General features: G+C 39.7%; 1 protein-coding gene across 2 annotated transcripts in view; it reads right to left on the bottom strand.

Annotated features, from left to right (window-relative positions):
* Nucleotides 1–876: 876 nt before the first annotated feature.
* LOC123514303 (hemicentin-2-like) overlaps nucleotides 877–20,617 on the bottom strand; it is a 236,942-nt gene continuing 217,201 nt past the window's right edge. For both annotated transcript variants that reach the window (XM_045272124.1, XM_045272125.1), the window contains exons 15-16: nucleotides 9,465–9,559; nucleotides 877–2,001 (exon numbers count right to left, since the gene is read on the bottom strand). In XM_045272124.1, coding sequence (XP_045128059.1) covers nucleotides 1,855–2,001; nucleotides 9,465–9,559 — 242 coding nt within the window. In that variant the 3' untranslated portion in view covers nucleotides 877–1,854. The remainder of the gene's footprint in view (nucleotides 2,002–9,464; nucleotides 9,560–20,617) is intronic.

The following is a 20,617-nucleotide window of genomic DNA, read 5'->3' on the forward strand; positions in this document are numbered from 1 at the left end:
GGTGGACCATCGCTGCGTTGGTATCTGGAGGAAAAAATTCATTTGCCTGTTTTTTTTCCTGTTTATTCAAACAAATAATACAAAAATATTGATTTCACGTCGATGCCTGGATATAGACACGTGGGATCAGAAGAGGGAGTGGGAGGGGATCCCAGAGATCTACGGATCCACCGCCCCGCTCCCCAGTCAGGCATCCCACACACACACACCCCGCCATGGGGCTGGTGACCTGTGAACCGCTGCTACTATTAGGAAGCTGCTGCTCTTGGAGGGGAGCGACGCACGTACTCATGGACACACACACACACACACACACACACACACACACACACACACACACACACACACACACACACACACACACACACACACACACACACACACACACACACACAAACACACAAACACACACACACACACACACTATGCGCGTGTAAACGCACACACACGTACTCAAAATCATTCATACACACCTGCGCGCACCTACACACACACACACACACACACACACACACACACACACACACACACACACACACACACACAAATGTTCTCTCTCTCTCTCTCTCTCTCTCTCTCTCTCTCTCTCTCTCTCTCTCTCTCTCTCTCTCTCTCTCTCTCTCTCTCTCTCTCTCTCTCTCTCTCTCTCTCTCTCTCTCTCTCTCTCTCTCTCTCTCTCTCTCTCTCTCTCACACACACACACACACACACACACACACACACACACACACACACACACACACACACACACACACACACACACACACACACACACACACACACACACACACACACACACACACACACACACACACACACACACACACACACACACACACTGAAACATTTATATATAATTTCATTATAACAGTTTTATCAATAGACATATATATATACATACATTTGCTTAAGAATGTATATATAGACATATGTGTACATATATTATATACTCCAAGCAACAGATACCTTATACATATATATATGTATATACATACATAAATGATCATCTTTGGGTGATTGAGTTGTACACAATGAGGGTGAATGGATCCTAGGAGCGCCTCCTGGCCGCCTAGGTATCCTGACTAGCAGACGTGACGTGACACACTGAACCTCACACATGTATGGTGGAGGGGTGCCACTAGAATTCCGCCGCACCAGTGTGTGGGGCTGCAATCCAGCACTCCTGCAGCCTCGTAACGCGGCCATCAGAACACACAGTATTGTAGGGAATGGAACCACTGTTTGCGTTTAGCACCGAATGACGTGCGAACGAGGTCGTGCAGGCAGGTCGATATTGCAGCACTGTAAATAGTGCCGAATTAAGATCCTGATCTGAAATGTCTAGTTCACCGTCCACACCTGCCCGCACTGCTTCCCGCCGTCACGTGACGCTCACAACTCACTCCTCTAAACAGATTTGCCATGTTCCACGATCTTGACAATTGCTTTAAGTATTAATCTTCTTTCCATAGTCTTCTTCATTAATAAAATAAGGGATAAAGGAAATAGAAGGACGAAGCCTCACCTGACGTTTCTTTCGCCACACATGGAGGTGAAGGCGAGTTAAAACATCTTCTTAGCCTGAAACTTTAGTCGCCTCTTATCAACTGCTTGAGATCATACCTTAGAGAAATATACATGATATTTCTTCCCCATCATGCAGTATTTAAAATCTTTTAATCTTCTCAGGGACTGCCACGTCTAGACCTGATGGCTTTTTGTGGTTTCCCTTATTTTTTACGCTCTTATGCTCTTATGATAACTTAGTGGGAAGACTCTTGGATAGCTCCTCTTAGGGTTAAACACTCTTTATCTTTCTTCCTCAGTGTGGCCTCCATCCCTGGTGGCCTCGGCTCATACCACGCTCTCCTCAGCCTGCATCATCTGGTCCACCGGGCAGTACATGTCACCCCTTACACCTGGGTAATCCTCCACATCCTTCGGTGAGTGTTGTTGCCTCACCAGGGGCCGGTACGCGTCTGAGCTTTGCCCGAGGGAGTGCTGCCGAGAGAGAGAGAGAGAAGGAGGGTAAAGAAGTGAGAGTTGTTAAGTATACCTTATATTTATACTATACACCAAGATTATTACAGTTTTATGTGGTGGTGCATACTGTTTATGTGTGTGTGTGTGTGTGTGTGTGTGTGTGTGTGTGTGTGTGTGTGTGTGTGTGTGTGTGTGTGTGTGTGTGTGTGTTTGTGAGTGTGTGCAAAAGATCTTTGTACTAGTATATGTATGTGGATGTGTTGAACATAGCCATCGTTCCAGTCCATTTGCCCTTATGAAACCATATCAGTATATTTCAGCAGCACATATTTTTTGTATATTTTTCTTTCATGTATGTATGTAGGGGAAAGTGATACTAGCTGCCACTGCCATATATATATATATATATATATATATATATATATATATATATATATATATATATATATATATATATATATATATATATATATATATATATATATATATATATATATATATATATATATATATATATATATATATATATATATATATATATATATATATATATATATATATATATATATATATATATATATATATATATATATATATATATATATGAGAGAGAGAGAAACCGGTGGAGGGCACCTAAGATATATCTAAAACAGGCTGAATGAAGTACGACTTCCCGAGCAAGGTCAAAAAAAGATAACCAAATATAAGAGGTGAAACCTACCTCTTAAATGACTTCAAGTCATTAAAAGGTGGACATAAAGAGGCATGTAGTTTTGTGTAAAGGAAGCGAGTTGTCTTTAAAAAAAACAGGTTGTGACTGCCGCTTTGTATTGTGAGACAGAAAGGGAAGTGTTCAGTGAGATGTGATTGGCTTTAATGAAAGGTTCACATCACTCCCTGATATAGTTCTTTACCCCTCACTGGAAAATATTATCGTTTCGAAAGGTGTGTACTGCCTCTTCCATATATTTACCAAGATCAGTCATTCCATTTAACTGACCATTCTACAATTATTTCACTATATTCTTAAACAGTATCTTCCACCTTCAACAAAGGCTAAACAGCTATTTAGCGTGATTTGTCACATGATATTACATGCTAGGAATATCATCCCATATTCATACATTTATTCTTAATGCTTTTAACGAAATAAACCATGAGTATAATTTGGTGGTGGTTGGTAGCAGTGTTTGCTTACCATCACATCAGCTGCCAGCCATGCAGTCCTGACCTGACCTGACTTGACCAGTCCAGACCACGGTGTCTCACCGTTCCACCACAGGCATTATGATTTATTAATAGACTTGGTGAGCCAGGAAAAGTGCCTCTAAATAAAAGCACTTATGGCCGTAGTGGCCATAACACGGGAGAGAATGGCCACCTTCAACTGTACAGGTTATGAGAAGAGGGCATTCCACCAACTATGGGTACTTATCAAGCGATAAAAACATACAGTTGATCGTAAGGTAAGTAGAATTCTGATTGAAAGTTTGGGAGATAGAGATGCGGTGATTGAAGCTGGTGGCGGCGGTGATGTTGACAGTTGCTATTCCTAATTCCTGGGTTTGGTTCCGATCATAATTTTTGTAAAATAGGCTATTTAGACGATAACTTATATATTTTTTATGTTTCTAAAATCAATCAGTTCACAATAAAAAACTAATAAATCCTACCTGAGCATTGCCTCTCCGAGCTGCGGGAAAGCAGCGTTCGCTTTTAAGAATATCGATTTCTTCAGGATGGGACCCTTCAAGTGATGAAGGTGGAAGGTATTGTTTAAAAATCCGGCCTTTACTACACTCAAAATTAATGATCTTACTGACAAAATCAACATGTTATCCAATCTTATAATAGCGCACCAATAAGCACCTATCTAAAACACACACACACACACACACACACACACACACACACACACACACACACACACACACACACACACACACACACACACACACACACACACACACACACACACACACACACACACACACACACACACACACACACACACACACACACACACACACACACACACACACACACACTCAGAAAAATAATACAGGCAGCAATGAGATGAATTACTGTGACGCACAGCTTGTGATTAAAAGAAAACAAACCACCATCAACATTTCCAGCTGCGATTGAAAAAAAAAAAAAACTCGGGAACAGCATCACTTTAATTGTTTCCTGAGTGTTTGAATTAATCTGCTTGTGATCAAACGAACCGTTCTGCTCTAGACTAGTTTAGAATGGGAATGAGAGTGTATGGTGGTGAAAAGGAGAGGGTAACTGGAGGAAAAAAAGAGGGAAAGGCCACTGATTGGAGATGAGTCAGGATAGCAAACGAAGAAGATATATTGATTTTCTTTCGATGATTAAATTACATGTGCCTATAGTAAAGAAAAAAGAAGAAAATGAGAGAATGTAATGCTAATGTTCAGTGCAGTTGATGGAGAGAGAGAGAGAGAGAGAGAGAGAGAGAGAGAGAGAGAGAGAGAGAGAGAGAGAGAGAGAGAGAGAGAGAGAGAGAGATGGGATTTGGCGGGAGGGACAAAGAAAACAGAACAGAAAAGAAGAGCAGAAGGAAGAAAGATATAACAGAAAAAGATGGATGAGGAGAAAAAAAAAGTGAGAAGCTGTCAGGGAAGAGAACGAAAGAATGCGTGGAATATAGAAGTTGTAACTAAATGATTAACAGATTGATGGATTAATTGACTGATCCTTAGCGTACTGTACTTCACAAGAATGAAAGGTGAAAATACTGCCAGGTAGAGAGATGATCTACAAATACTTTTCACAATGATTAAAATCCACGTTCGATAGAAATAATAATAATGAAAAATCCAGAACAAAGCGTCACCCTTTTATTTCTAGATATACCAACAAAATGCATCTTTTCATGTGCAAAAAGCCACGTTTTAAAGATAACTCACACAAAACTGTGAACAAAGCGTTACGTATGCTATTCCTATTAAGGAAAAAATGTAAAATTTCTGAATAAAAGTTACATTTTATCAATAATAAAAAAAATATCTTGCCACTTGTCTTGGTACCTAATAATGAGTAAGGACTGCAAATTAACGTTTCATCAAAAAATAAGTGAAACAAAAGCAATGCTAAAGCGCCATATTCTAACTTAAATACCAAACAGTATTTATATTTTCATGAATGAAGGCTACAATTTAGAAATATCATAACTGACCGCAAGAAGAAAGTGAATAAAGTAATAAAATAAAGCCCCACATTTTTACACCAATTTCAAACAACATACATACTCATCAATAATTTCGTGTCGAAAGAACATCTTTTACCGACGTGATTCCCTCATATAGATAGACAGTGATGAGCCATTACCAGATCCATAGCTAATGACGCACGTGTTGGTGAAGGTGAGGCAATGATACACCTGTCCGCGGCATGCTGATGAGTTAATTATATGGGCAATTCATGGCTAGTATTGGCAAGAGATTGATGGTTGTAGGGTGAGCGTTATTGACAAAATAGACTCATAAACTGGAGAACACTACCTCCTTTGATTTGTGTGTGTTTATGTGTGTGTGTGTGTGTGTGTGTGTGTGTGTGTGTGTGTGTGTGTGTGTGTGTGTGTGTGTGTGTGTGTGTGTGTGTGTGTGTGTGTGTGTGTGTGTGTGTGTGTGTGTGTGTGTGTGTGTGTGTGTGTGTGTGTGTGTGTGTGTGTGTGTGTGTGTGTGTGTGTGTGTGTGTGTGTGTGTGTGTGTGTGTGTGTGTGTGTGTGTGTGTGTGTGTGTGTGTGCACGCGTACGAGCGCGCTTGTAGTATTGCGTGGGTGTGTATGGATGTATAGATATTAATATAAATTCATCCATAAGCGCTGTTTCAGGAGAGAGGAAGAGTGCAACACTAATACACTCACACACACACACACACACACACACACACACACACACACACACACACACACACACACACACACACACACACACACACACACGGATGATAAACACACACACACACACACACACACACACACACACACACACACACACACACACACACACACACTGCGGATAGAAAATAACACAACCCCACGACCGATTCCTGACCCAGTGCTGACGGAGCGTGAGGCAGCGATAAACTAAGCTCCACAGGATGTGAATGTGCCAATTGTCCCCGAGACCCGAGCCGCCGCCGCACCAATCTGGAGTGTTTGTGCTTCCTTGGAGCGGCCCGAATCCAGCACTCCCTTGCCTATCTCTCCTCACTCTCTCTTTCTCACCAATGCTTCCTTACTCTTGCCACTGCCTCTCCTGCTGTTCATTGCTCCAGAAAGCCTTAATAGCACACAATGGGGGGAGGTTTGCTTCTACACACACACACACACACACACACACACACACACACACACGTCATATTTATAAAAAAAAAATGTTCACGTCAAGACTGTGTCCTCTGTCCAGCCTAAACAGATATATTACTGACTATAAATATTTCCCAGCGCTACATATATTTTCAAATTTCCTTCTCCTAGTACTATATATATGTCGAGTGTGAAAGAAATATGAGTGCTTGGAGATTATTTCCTCCTTCTTTTGTCATATTCTTTACATTCTCCTTTTTTTTTATATATATTTACCAGCCATTAAGATAAAGGAAGGAGGAAGGAGGAGGGTAGGAGGCAGAGGAGGAAGAAAAGAGATTGAAGGGAGGAGGTGGATGATAAGTGGGGATAACGAAAAATAACGTGAAAAAGAGTAGAGGAAAAACTAAAAGATATGGAGGATAAGAGAGGGAATGGGTAATAAAAAAGAAGAGGAGGATTAGAGGAAGAAGGGGGAGGGTGTGATAGTGGTGGTGGTGGTGATGGTGGTAGAAACATGATTAAGAAATTAAGGATAAGAATGTGAAAGAAAAAAAATAAAGAAAAAAGGGCAGGAATAAAAGAAAGAAAATAAGAGCAAGAACAAAAAGAAGAAGAAGGATATACACAGAAAATACATTAAAGATAAACTGTTGAAGAATAAAAGAAGGGAAAATGCAGAACACACACACAAAAAAATATCCTAATCATTAAGTCATAAACAACATAACTTTCCCTTCTCCCTTCCGTCTTTCCCTCCTCTCCTTTTTCTCTTCACCGCTGTCTCGCCCAGTACAGCTATCAGGGAATTTGAACCCCTATTAAGTACCAACCACATTCCCCTATCCCATTTCCTTTTTCGTCCTTCTTATGTGACGTTTCCATAACAGGATCACGCTACTCTGTGTTTATTGGCATCCAATCATCTGGCTAATGATGTTAAATTCTCCTGAAGAGCCAATGTCACTGATTTTCGTCAGTGAATGTGGCGTTGGTGGGGAAGTATTGGGAGTATTGATAGCAGAACTAATAGTAAGAATAGATATATTGGTAAGAATAGTTATAGGAGGGGAGAAGTAAAAGGGATAGGTGATGATGGTAGTGGTGAAATAAGGATTGATAGGAAGATATATATAGCATGAACGGAAGCAGCGGTAAGGAAGATATTAGTAATAGGAGGAAGAGGAGGTGGAGAAGGATAGGAGGAGGAGTAGAACGGGGGAGAAATAGTAGTAGTAGTAGTAGTAGTAGTAGTAGTAGTAGTAGTAGTAGTAATAGTAGTAGTAGTAGAAGAAGAAGAAGAAGAAGAAGAAGAAGAAGAAGAAGAAGAAGAAGAAGAAGTGAATGAATGAATGAAAAAAATAAATAGAAAATACCTAGGAGGAAAGAGAAAAATTGAAGAAAGAGAAGAAGGAAGAAGAAAAAGTGATGAGAAGGAGAGAATGATAAAAGAAAACGAAGAAGAAAATGTGATAAAATAATAATTAGCTGAAACAGAAAGAAAGGAAATAAGAAGAGCGTAAAACGATAAAAGCAAGAAAGAGGAAAAGGAGGAAGAAAAAGAGAAGAGGAAAAGGCAGCAGAAAACAAGAAATAGGATATAGTGGAACAAGGGAAGGAACACCAGCAAAAAATAAGAAAAAAAAAACGAGGAAGAGGAGGAGGAGGAAGAGGAGGAGTAAGAGGAAGAAGAAAAGGAGGAAAACGAGAAGGATTGCCATTCGTGTGTTATGTACCGTTAGTTATTGCTACAGTAGAAATGTTGTGTCTGTAATGCAATGCTACTGTGCTGCGCCGTGCCTTCCTGTTCGTGTATAATGTTATGATGTAGTTCATTGTGGTGCGAGCTCTTTGTTATGATTTATGCTGCATTGGCGTGTAGTGTGCCTGTGCGTGTAGTGTGTGGTGTGGCGTTACAGTGTGTGTTGCTTTGGTGTATATTAATGTGGTGGTGGGAGGTTTTGATGTGGTTATGTGGTGGTTTGTGTCATTTCCCGTGGTGAAGTGTTCCTGTGTTATAATATTTGTTGATTGATTTTTCTATTTGGCTCTTGTTTAATTTTCCAGTATTTTGCATTCTTCTTTTCTTATTTTTTTCTTAACGGTCTCTCTATTTTTTCATCCATGGAGTGGTGTGTTGGTGTGCCTGGCGCTTAGAGTTTGGCATATTGATGTAGTATTGCTCTGTTTCTTGGTAATGATTTCTTTTCTTTCACTAATTTAATTTCTAAACACTTCGGCTTCTTTTCTTATTTCTTATCACTTCTGTTTACCCTCCCAAAATATAAATGGTGTGTGTGTATTTACCAAGTTGTATTTACCTAGTTGTAATTTTACAGGGCCTGGGCTTTATGCTCGTGTGGCCCCGTCTCCATATCTACACTTTAAAACTATGTACACTCTTTGCTGACACCATTTCCTCACTCAAACTGTTCCAAGTCTCAACACATCTTTGCGGGAAACTAATTTTTTTTTACATCTCTCAGACATCTTCCCTTCCTCAGTTTCTTACTATACGATCTCGTGCTTCTAATGTCATATTCTTCTCTCAGGATTAGTTTCTCATTATCCATTTGATCCATTCCGTTAATCAATTTATAAACTTGTATCAGACCCCCTCTCTCTCTTCTCTGTTACAAGGTTGGTAGATCCATAGCTTTTAGTCTCTCCTCATATGTCATCCCTTTAAATTCTGGAACCATTATTTTAGCCATTTTTTGTATTCTCTTCAATTTCCTTATGTGTTTCTTTTTATGGGGGGTCCACACAACTCCTGCATATTCCAATCTAGGTTTTATTTTAGTACTTATCAATTTCTTCATCATTTCTTTGTCCATATAGTGAAATGTTAATCCAATATTCCTTAGCAAATTATACGTCTTTGAAAATTCTATGAATATGATTGTTGTGTGTGTGTGTGTGTGTGTGTGTGTGTGTGTGTGTGTTTGTGATTGTGTGTGCATGTGTGAAAGGAATCCCCTAATTGGCATAATCACATACATCAAACTAACTACACACTACATCAAAAAGAAAATGCGGAAGAAAGGAAAAAATAAAATAAAATTCCAATATCTTAAAAAGTTGTAGTATGACAATGTGGTAGAGTGTCCTGTCGTAGTCTGGTGATGTCATGTGCACTCACCATGGGCAGGTCGTCGTGCACGGAGCTCTCCACCACCTCGTACAGCGTGACGTCCACCTTCTTCTCTGCGGCGGACAGCAGGTCATAGGTCTCTTCTGGTGGCGAGAGAGAGATGGGAGTGATAGTGAGAAGGTGCACTGAAAACATGCCTGAGTAATTGTTTGGCTTCCTGATATATCATTTCAATATGGTTTAGTCTCGTTATCTTATTGCTATTTGACACATTTTTCTTTAATTACTATCCTTAATAAGACGTTTCCTCTTCTCCTGCAGCCATTTCCTAATATTATATTGTCAAAACGTTGCAAAATCTATCATTCTTTACTGCATTGCTTTTAATGGCGCGAAATTTGCATCGAAAGAGTTAAATTCATAATGTTTACATGTTTTAGTGGTTTTACTTGTGTTTGAATTATGGATAAGTGTTGTAGTGTACCTTTACTGAAGGATTTGGAGACTGTATATAAGTTTCGAATGTGATTCAGTAGGTTTGGGCAGATCAGAATGTTATTATAGTGTGATGCAAGATTACTCTAAGGTTTGATGATTTAGTGCACGTTTAGGATATATTTTTACGTTGCGTTGAAAAATGTAGGTAATGTTATTTTATTGTTGTACAAGTTTAATGTAAGGTTTGTTGATTTGTAGCACATTTGGAATATAATTTAATAGTTTGGTGCAAATCTACAGTACACATTATTTCGATGTGCTCCATGTTTGATGTAAGGTTTGATTATCTGGAATATAATTACATAGTCTGGTGCATTTTTTATGCTATTTTTCACTATGATGATTCTTCACTGTCTCACTTGATTTGCTTCACGTTTGGAATATAAATTTATGGTATGGTGCAGTTTTGTATATTCATTTTGATGTGGTATTGTTATAAATTACGAATGTAATCGTACGTGACACTGATGACAGCAAAACTAGTATTTGAGGAATTCAAATCTCATACTGCCTTTACGTTTTTCTCGATAAGAACATAAAGAATTTTTCGGGATCCTTTTCATACTGTCATTAGCACTTCAGAGTAACCACCATTCCTACGTTTCTGATATTGTAAATACTTCATTCTTTCTCAATCACTATCAATAAAGTTATGAATGTATCCCTCTTCACTTAAAATGTTTCTTACCATTACATAAATGTTACAATACTCTCTCCCTGCAATACAAACTAATCATCCTTATTGCTCTCCTGGTGTTGCAAATTCTTTATTCATTTTCATTCACCTCCATCAAAGATATTGATCTTTACTTTATGAAGTCATGAAGTCTTTGCTTATTACTAACCGTTACATCACGATTTGATTATTTTCCTACCACTCCACTTAATCCATTCCTACCTTCCAGATTCAACTACACCATTAAAGTTACGAAACTTTCTCCTCTCTCTCTCTCTCTCTCTCTCTCTCTCTCTCTCTCTCTCTCTCTCTCTCTCTCTCTCTCTCTCTCTCTCTCTCTCTCTCTCTCTCTCTCTCTCTCTCTCTCTCTCTCTCTCTCTCTCTCTCTCTCTCTCTCTCTCTCTCTCTCTCTCTCTCTCTCTCTCTCTCTCTCTCTCTCTCTCTCTCTCTCTCTCTCTCTCTCTCTCTCTCTCTCTCTCTCTCTCTCTCTCTCTCTCTCTCTCTCTCTCTCTCTCTCTCTCTCTCTCTCTCTCTCTCTCTCTCTCTCTCTCTCTCTCTCTCTCTCTCTCTCTCTCTCTCTCTCTCTCTCTCTCTCTCTCTCTCTCTCTCTCTCTCTCTCTCTCTCTCTCTCTCTCTCTCTCTCTCTCTCTCTCTCTCTCTCTCTCTCTCTCTTACACTTACTACTACCCATTATACCACCCTTCCTAGTATTCATCTTCAATCTTCCCCTCTCAATTCACTATACCAATCTAGAGCCCTTCCCTATAGCTTTATCTGGTGTCAGGGTGAGGCCATCAGCAAAGAGCAGCTCGGAGCTACACGTAAGCCCTGCCTTGTGATGTCCTCCTCACTCAGCAGAAATGAACATAAGTGAATGGAGTGACTGAGTGACTGACTTGAGTGACTGCCTGCCTGCCTTCCTCTGATGCAGCGTCACCTTGGTATAAAAGTGTATGAAGTCTTTTTGTTATTGTGTCTTTGTCTTGGTTCTTTTCTATCCTGTTTAGTTTGTGTATCTCAAGTGGATGCATTGAGTCGTGTGTTTCTTTCTTTCTTTCTTTCTTTCTTTCTTTTATTTCTTGTTGTTGCTTATATATTTATCATCTATTTTCTTCTTTTCTTCTTTTTCTTCTTCTTTGTTCTTGTTCTTCTTCTTTTTCTTCTTCTTTTTCTTGTTCGTCTTGTTCTTGTTCTTGTTCTTGTTCTTCTTGTTTTTGTCCTTATTCTTCTTCTACCTTCCAATTTTACAAAGCTCCGTCCTCTTCTCTCTCTCTCTCTCTCTCTCTCTCTCTCTCTCTCTCTCTCTCTCTCTCTCTCTCTCTCTCTCTCTCTCTCTCTCTCTCTCTCTCTCTCTCTCTCTCTCTCTCTCTCTCTCTCTCTCTCTCTCTCTCTCTCTCTCTCTCTCTCTCTCTCTCTCTCTCTCTCTCTCTCTCTCTCTCTCTCTCTCTCTCTCTCTCTCTCTCTCTCTCTCTCTCTCTCTCTCTCTCTCTCTCTCTCTCTCTCTCTCTCTCTCTCTCTCTCTCTCTCTCTCTCTCTCTCTCTCTCTCTCTCTCTCTCTCTCTCCAGCTGTGAGTATCGTCTTTCGTTAATGAGGTGTTTCCGTAACTAGATTATCGAACTCATGTCGTTTCATTTTTTCTTGTGATTATCGTACGTCTCCATTCGTGTAGCAATCAATGCATCATTTTTACAAACTTCTGTCACTCCTTTCCTGCTGCGAATATCGTGTTTTGTTTTTTATGTAGAGCTAGAGACTAAATTTTCCAAAGTTTTATCATTCTTGCTTCTTTTTCATTTGTTCTTCTTTTTCACTGTACAAGTTTGAGTGGTTTTGTTCTGACTATGTGTTGCGTTCCAGTTAACTTTCAGTATTTCGTATTTTGTGTTGTATTGTGTTTGTCTCTTAATTTATTTTATATTTCTTTTTTTTTTCTTTTTCATTCCTAATATTCTTTCTTTCATTACTTTTCTTCTTCTCTCTCTCTCTCTCTCTCTCTCTCTCTCTCTCTCTCTCTCTCTCTCTCTCTCTCTCTCTCTCTCTCTCTCTCTCTCTCTCTCTCTCTCTCTCTCTCTCTCTCTCTCTCTCTCTCTCTCTCTCTCTCTCTCTCTCTCTCTCTCTCTCTCTCTCTCTCTCTCTCTCTCTCTCTCTCTCTCTCTCTCTCTCTCTCTCTCTCTCTCTCTCTCTCCCTTCACTTTCACTACTACTGGTGCATGTCATTTATCAAAAAAAAAAAAAAACATTATTAAACTGATATGAACTTATCTTCATTTATCGAGGTATTTCTACGTGTTTTTCTGTATAGGAATAGTTGTGTGTGCCCTTAACAGTCCTCTAGTATCCTTCATTCTCCTCTAACTTACCGAAAGTCCAGTCCTTCCTTTCCTCCTCTCCCATACCGCCTGCCAAACTTAACACGCCACACATACCACCACTGCCCTTCTCCTCTTCATTCCCTACATTCTTCTACAACTCTCTGAAATATAATACGTGGTTTGTTTTCTTCTAGTCCCTTCTCTTTATATTTTTTTTTTCTTCGGTTTCTTTGTTTTTTTCTTATTCTATTGTCCTTCTTTGCTTGTCTGAGAATACATTAGCTTGCGTGTGTCTGTCTTTATGTGTGTCTTTGTCTATTTGTATTTCCATATCTCCTATTTTGTTTGTCTCTGTGTGTCTGCGTGTCTGGCTTTCTGTCTGTCTGTTTATCTATCTCTATCATTTGTGTGTGTGTGTGTGTGTGTGTGTGTGTGTGTGTGTGTGTGTGTGTGTGTGTGTGTGTGTGTGTGTGTGTGTGTGTGTGTGTGTGTGTGTGTGTGTGTGTGTGTGTAGTGTGTGTGTGTGTCTGTCTGTCTCTCTACCTGCCTGCTTGCATGTTATTACTTTTTGCTTGTCTGCATTATATCCTGCTTCCTGTTTCCTTTTTTTTTTACATGTTCGTCTGACTTTTCTGTTATCTTTCTTTCTCTCTCTCTCTCTCTCTCTCTCTCTCTCTCTCTCTCTCTCTCTCTCTCTCTCTCTCTCTCTCTCTCTCTCTCTCTCTCTCTCTCTCTCTCTCTCTCTCACACCAAAACTCGCTTTCAAGGCTTCTTTCTCCGTCGCTTTCATTGTTAATCTTCACCACATTACGCGGCGCATGTGTTGCATTTTCTTTGCTCTCTCTTGCATTCTTATTAGCCTCGGCGTGTTCCTTTGAGCGCCTGTTCTCCCAGCACGTGTGGCGTCTCATCAAAAACTTCATATCTTCCCGCTTCCATTGACTCTGGCCACTTCACACGCTTCCTCTTTTCGTCTTTAGCTTTTTGTGTTATTTCTCGGAGATATTTTGGTGTTTCAGGTTTTTGTCTCGTGTTGTTCTCTGGGGATTATTCTTTGTTCGAATTTTTGTTGCTGAGTTTATTTATTGCAATCGCTGTTGTTTTTATTCTCCTTGTCTTTTTATGAGATTTATTTCTTTTATTGCTATGTATGTTTTATTTTTCATTTGTGTCACCAACTAGCTAACTATTATCTTCCTTTCTTCACTTACTTTTCTTCTTCTTCTTCCTCCTTTTTTTCTCCATCTCTCCCATGTCATATTCCTCCTCTTCTTCCTCCTCCTCCTCCTCTTCCTCCTCCTCCTCTTCCTCCTCCTTCTCTTCCTCCTCCTCCTCCTCCTCCTCCTCCTCCTCTTTTTCCTGTTCCTCCTCCTCGGACAGCACTGCTCACAAGTGGTCAAGACAGCCAACAAGGACGTGTTTTTGAAAACAAATAAGAAAAAAAGTAATATTAAAACACTATAATTCGATCGTCAGACCCCATCTCCAATACTGCATACCATTCTGGTCACCCTATTATAAGAAAGACATCGAAAAGCTGGAAAGAGTCCAACGCAGAGTGACGAAAATGATTCCTAGGCTGAGAAACAGACCTTATGAAGAGAGACTCAAGAAACCTAATCTCTTTAGTCTCTCAAGACGTAGAATGCGAAGAGATCTAATTGAAGTTTTTAAAATATTCAAAGGATTCGGCAACATTAATATAGATGATTACTTTACATTTGACCGCTAAAATTTAACAAGAAGACAGAACAACCCCAAAATAATTGGTCAAAGATTCTCATGAAATGAAGAAAAACATTTCTTTTTAAATAACATTGGTAACGTTTGGAATTCTCTTCCCTTTAATTTCATCGATAACGAAACAGTTTCAGCCTTCAAGAATAGATTGGACAAGTATCTCGACAGTAATCCGCTGCTCCGATATTATCCGATGTCCTAAACGTTCTTTTAAATAAAAGTAGGTTTGTAGTGTTGGGAAGTTGGCTGGCAGTGCCTGGCGGTGTAGTTGACTCTTTCCCAAAACTTTTAGTTGTAGTGACAGTGACGCACAACTCTCTTCTCGTTCCTCATTAAAATATCCACACAATGTTTCCATGCTGAGTGCCCTTTCCTTATTTCCTGCCAGCCTCTGGCTGGAGGTAGTGGTGGGTGGGGAGGAGCCTTCGCCTTTGCTATTCTTTTTCTCTAGCATTAGCTTAGATTGAGTAGATCACAAACAGCCTAGTAAGAACCAGTAGGCCTGCTGCTTTTTGTCCCTCCTTTGTATACTCCTTTGTATACTTCTCTTCCTCTTCCTTCTCCTCCTCCTCCTCCTCCTCCTCCTCCTCCTCCTCCTCCTCCTCCTCTTCCTTTTCCTCCTAATCCTTTTTCTCCTCCTCCTCCTCCTCCTCCTCCTCCTTCTCCTCCTCCTCCTCCTCCTCCTCCTCCTCCTCCTCCTCCTCCTCCTCCTCCTCCTCTTCCTCCCCTTTGTCTTCTTCCCCCTCCACATGCTTGATACAGACACTTCTTCACATAACTTTCCTACTCAGCACCTCCTCTAACACTCGCTCTATCTCTACCTACTTTCATCTCTAAACTCAGCACACCATCCACGAATACCCTCCATCCTCTTCCCAGCTCTCCTTCACCCACTCGACTTTCAAGCCCTTCTAAGCATCAGTGGCGAGCCGGGAACCTCGCTGACAAATGTGTATAATGGCTGCAGCAAACACAGTGGCCTAAAGGTTGAAAAGTGGCAATAAATATTCGGGAAACCTGATGTAGAGTTTGCTGTTTGGAGTTTCCTTTTGGAGTTAATGGCTCTGTCTAATGAAGGGCCTGGCTATTTGCGTGGTGTCCGTATCCTGGTGTGTCCCTATATCCGAGACTTGTGGAGTTTTGTGTCAGTGTTGGTGCGAGTTTGGCAGGTTTGATTATCACACATCTGAACCTGACAGACTGGTGATTTTTTTTTCTTTTTTTTACTTTTCAATTTTTTTTTTTTTTTTTTGTTAAACTGCTTCTTGTTTTTGGTAAACAGAAATTAAATGTGTTCGTGTTTTTCGGAATTTCAGGTCACAGTGTTATGTTATGGTAGTTCATGTAGAATTTTTAATGCTTTAAAAATACAAATGTTTGAGTGATATATATTAAAGTTTCTGCATGGAAGGATATTTTTATAACATGGCTAGCAAAGGTAATTAACTTTTATGCATTTTCCACTTCAATGCTGTTCAAAGATATATGATAGCGACTCAATAAGGAAACATAATGTATGAATACTCGTACAACGGTTAAATGGAATACTAAAGAAACGATTGATATTACCACTATTTTCTCATTCAGTAAGAAATGTTTGCTTGTAATATTATTTACATTACATGTGGACTTTTTGTGGCTTACTTCAAGTTCTTAAGCAATTGAGAAAAGTTAAAAAATCTTTCAGATTCTAATAATGATGATGATGATGATGATGATGGTAATAATGATAAGGAATATACAAACTAATATACAAAGGAAGACAAACAGAAACAGACCCTTAGGTCCTTACTAGGCTGTTTGTGGAGACTATCTACTAACCACCAGTGGTAGAGACAGGACAGCAAAGCAGAAGGCTCCTCCCCACCCACCCCTCCCTCCAGCCAAGGCTGGCAGGAAAAAAAAGGCGAAACCATGTGATATTAAAAAATCACATGGAATTTTAGTAGAGAGTGAAAAGGAAATGTGTAATCTACGTCTGACTACTTGTGTCTGTGGTGAAAGTGTTAACGCTTGGTAAATGTCATGTTGTGTGTGCATTGTGTACGTGGATGCACAGTGTGTATGTCGAATGGGTGGTGCGGCAGCCTTGCCTGGCGCTTTCTAGGGAGGCAGCAGTCAATCAGGCCCCAGCTCCGTTCAATCCACTGAGATAGCATACTTTCTCTGTAGGGACTCCGTACGCTGATAACCCCTTGCAACATTGATCCCTGGTACTTAGTTCTCGATGATGATCAATGGTTGACAAGGCCCTCTCCAAACACAGCCCGTCACAGGTCGAGAGTAGTAGTAGTGACCGTTCACTCTGGGCTATCTGTGCGTGTATGCAGTGTAGTGTAGTATGTATGTAAACACAGTGTGGAGTCAAAAAGGTGGTGCGGCAGCCTTGCCTGGCGCTTTCAAGAGAGGCAGCAGTCAATCAGGCCCCAGCTCCGTACAACCACTGTAAAAGTGCACTTCCCTTTAAAGGGCGCCGCACACTGTATGGTTACCCCTGCAGCGGTGACCCTGGTACCTTAAATCCCGATGATGGTCACCTACTGTCAGGGCTCTTGACTATCCACAGCCCTTCACAGATCGAGAGTAAAAGTAGTGACCGTTCACTCCGGGCTATCTGTGTCATGTATGGAGGGTGAGAGTAATTCAAACTAACGGGCAATTTAAACCACGATCAGAGGCCCGGGAGATAAAAGAAAAAGCGCAAGTTATTCGGAAATGAATAGCGACAACCGGGGATTAGATTCAAAGTATTTATCGAGGCGAACTTTGAACGTTTCGATAGTACCTGAGTTGACAACATTTGATGGCAGACCATTCCATATATTAACTATGCGATTAAAGAAAAAGTGTTTGGCTTCATTTGTTACAAAACGCTTACCAACAATTTTAAAACCATTGCTTCTGGTGACATTTGACTGGTCGACTGATACGTATTTTTGAATATTCATATTTGCAAACCCATTAAAAATTTTGAAAAGCATGATAAGGTCGCCTCTTACTCTCCGTTTCTCAAGAGAAAATAAATTTAATTCCTTTAGGCGTTCCTCGTAGGATTTGTTCCGCAGCCTTGGGATCATTTTTGTTAATCTGCGTTGTATTTTTCTAATTTTTCGATATCTTTTTTGTAATACGGTGACCAAAACTGAACATTGTATTCGAGATGTGGACGGACGAGTGAGTTATATAATGTTAATATTATTTTCTCAGACTTGAAAGTGAAAGATCGTCCAATGAAACCAACTAATTTATTCGCAGTTTTGACGACTTCAGTACAGTGTTTGCTAGGCTTGAGGTCTGCTGAAACAATGACACCAAGATCTTTTTCTTTGTCCACACTCGTCATTGGGGTATTATTCATCTTGTATGTCGCCTGAGGATTTTGATTTCCTATGTGTAAAACGTGGCATTTATCTATATTGAATTTCATTTGCCACTTGTTTGACCATTCGATGAGAGTATCTAAATCTCTTTGCAAAAGTTGTCTTTGGCTTTCTGAGTCTACTCTGTTTGCAATTTTGTGTCATCTGCGAATTTTGAGAGCTTACAATTTATTCTTTCATCAATGTCGTTAATATATATAATAAAAGAATAGGTCCCAGAACTGATCCTTGAGGAACGCCACTGCTTACGTTAATCCAGTCTGAAGATTTACCATTGATCACAACTCGCTGTTTACGATCAGACAACCAATCCTCGATCCACGCTGCAATGTCACCAGTTATACCATGCGCTTTTACTTTATTGATAAGACGTTTATGTGGCACTTTGTCAAAAGCCTTTTGGAAGTCAAGATATATGATATCGACCGCTCTGGTGTTGTCGTGCAAATTGTATATATCATGGAAAAAGTCAAGGAAATTTGTTAAACATGACTGCTTGTTTCTAAATCCATGTTGTGATTCGTTTATTATGTTGTTACTTTCTAAGAATGCAACAACTTTATCCTCAAAACTGTCTCCATTAATTTACCTACCACTGAAGTGAGGCTAATTGGTCGATAATTTCTAGTTTGAGACTTGTCACCTTTTTTAAAGATTGGAGTTACGTTTGCGAGTTTCCAGTCATCAGGAACTTTACGAGTGCTTAGTGATTTATTAAAGAGGATAGACAATGGTTTAACAAGTTCGTTCTTTGCCTCTTTTAGTATTCGTGGAGAAATTTTATCGGGACCAGGAGTTTTATTTGTTTTAACTTTATTTATTGTGCGCTCAAAATTACATTTTCTTGGATATCGCACGTATTTAAAAAGACATTATTGCTGTGATTTGGTGCAGTTGGCTGATTTTCTGAATAATTTTCCTTAGTGAAGACTGACGCAAAGTAATTGTTTAATTTAATAGCCATTTCAATTTCGTCGTCCGTGTGTTCGCCATTGTCTAGAGCTAGCGGCCCTATTGTTGAAGCTATTACTTTTTTAGTTCTGATATAACTGAAAAACTCTTTAGGATTCGTCTTGCTTCGATTGGCGATATGGAGCTCATAATTTTTCTTACTTTCCCTAATAAGTTTTTTTTAGCATGGCGTCGTAATTGGTCATGCTCAGTCTTGTCTCTTTCATTTTGAGTTGTTTTGTATTTGTGGTAGGCGCGTTTTTTTTTAGCAGAGACAGTATTTTATTTCTGAATTCCACCATTTAGGCTATAAATAGGTGGTAATTCGATGACTCGATATCAATATCGGTTTTTTGGCTCTTCCATTGCTATTTTTTCACCGAATTCAATAATATTTATACACAAGGTGTACGTTTATGGTGTACGTCTTCAGTGTTAATTTGGTACACAAATGTGGCGTAGTTTTTTTGCAATAAATATTTTTTCGGCGATAAGAAAATAATTCAAAATACCATTATAAAATCAAAACTAATAACAGTGTGGCAATTTCCTCTTAACCACATATAATATACATAACAACAAATAAATGTTAGCATCGGCATACACATAACCTATGTTATAACAATTTCATTACACGCCAAATTGTTACCTTTTTTTCATCAAAATTTGAGTTTATAAGCCTGTTGTAAATTTATTTGAGTGAGTTCATGCATTATCATGCTGGCATTTGTTAAGATGAGGTTGTTGATCATTTTGCTGCAAAAATTTTTGAAATTGACCAATTACTGAAAAAGTTATTCAACAGTATATGCTGAAAAACTGAAAGTCGAGAAAAACGCATTTTTCTGTGAACATCTTCAAAACCCCCACATAACTCGCTTCCTCACTCGGGGCAACGGTTTCCTAGCAGGTGGGCTTTAAGATAGGAGGTACCCTAAAAAGTATCCCCTTTAGCCCATAAATTCCCGTGAAAAGCCCACATGGTATAAAAAAAAAAAATAACTCACTCCAATATGTACCAAACTCAGATATGTACTTACATAATCCCTTGACAACTGCTTGGAGGCTGGTAGTGGCTGTTTAGATAGTTTCAGGCCATGTTACATCATGGCCTTACACGTGGCATTGTCACAATTTGGGAACCCAACACGTGTAAAATACGATCAACAGGTAGGCTGCACGCACGCGCACTCCCTAAGGCTGTATCGATTGGTACTGAGGGAGTAGCGTCTTCCTCACCCTCACTGCCTGATACTAAACTATCGTACATCACGCAAAAAATAAATAAAACAGCTCAAAAAAAATAAATACAAGCAAAACAAAGACTAGAAGAAAAAGGGGCGTATGCACGCTTGGGTATTGAAAGGGCCGGCCCTTTAAACCCGCCATTACCAGGTAAGCAGTGCGTTATGTGCCTGGCAACTTCGGCCATGGCTTCCCTCTCCAGAGACGAACCCAAGTACCAAGTTTCCAATTTTTCAATTTTTTTGACCAAATTAACGAATTTCCACCTTATAGCTGGCGATTGAGCGCCTATTTCGTAGTGGAATAGAGGATTTTACAGCTCGATCTAGTTTGAATGTAAATATTTTCCACGCTTCATGTATACAATTTGCACTCGATAATTGGCTCCAATCGCTTTC

The sequence above is a fragment of the Portunus trituberculatus genome, chromosome 37 (assembly GCF_017591435.1).
Source record: "Portunus trituberculatus isolate SZX2019 chromosome 37, ASM1759143v1, whole genome shotgun sequence".
Classification (NCBI taxonomy): Eukaryota; Metazoa; Arthropoda; class Malacostraca; order Decapoda; family Portunidae; genus Portunus; species Portunus trituberculatus.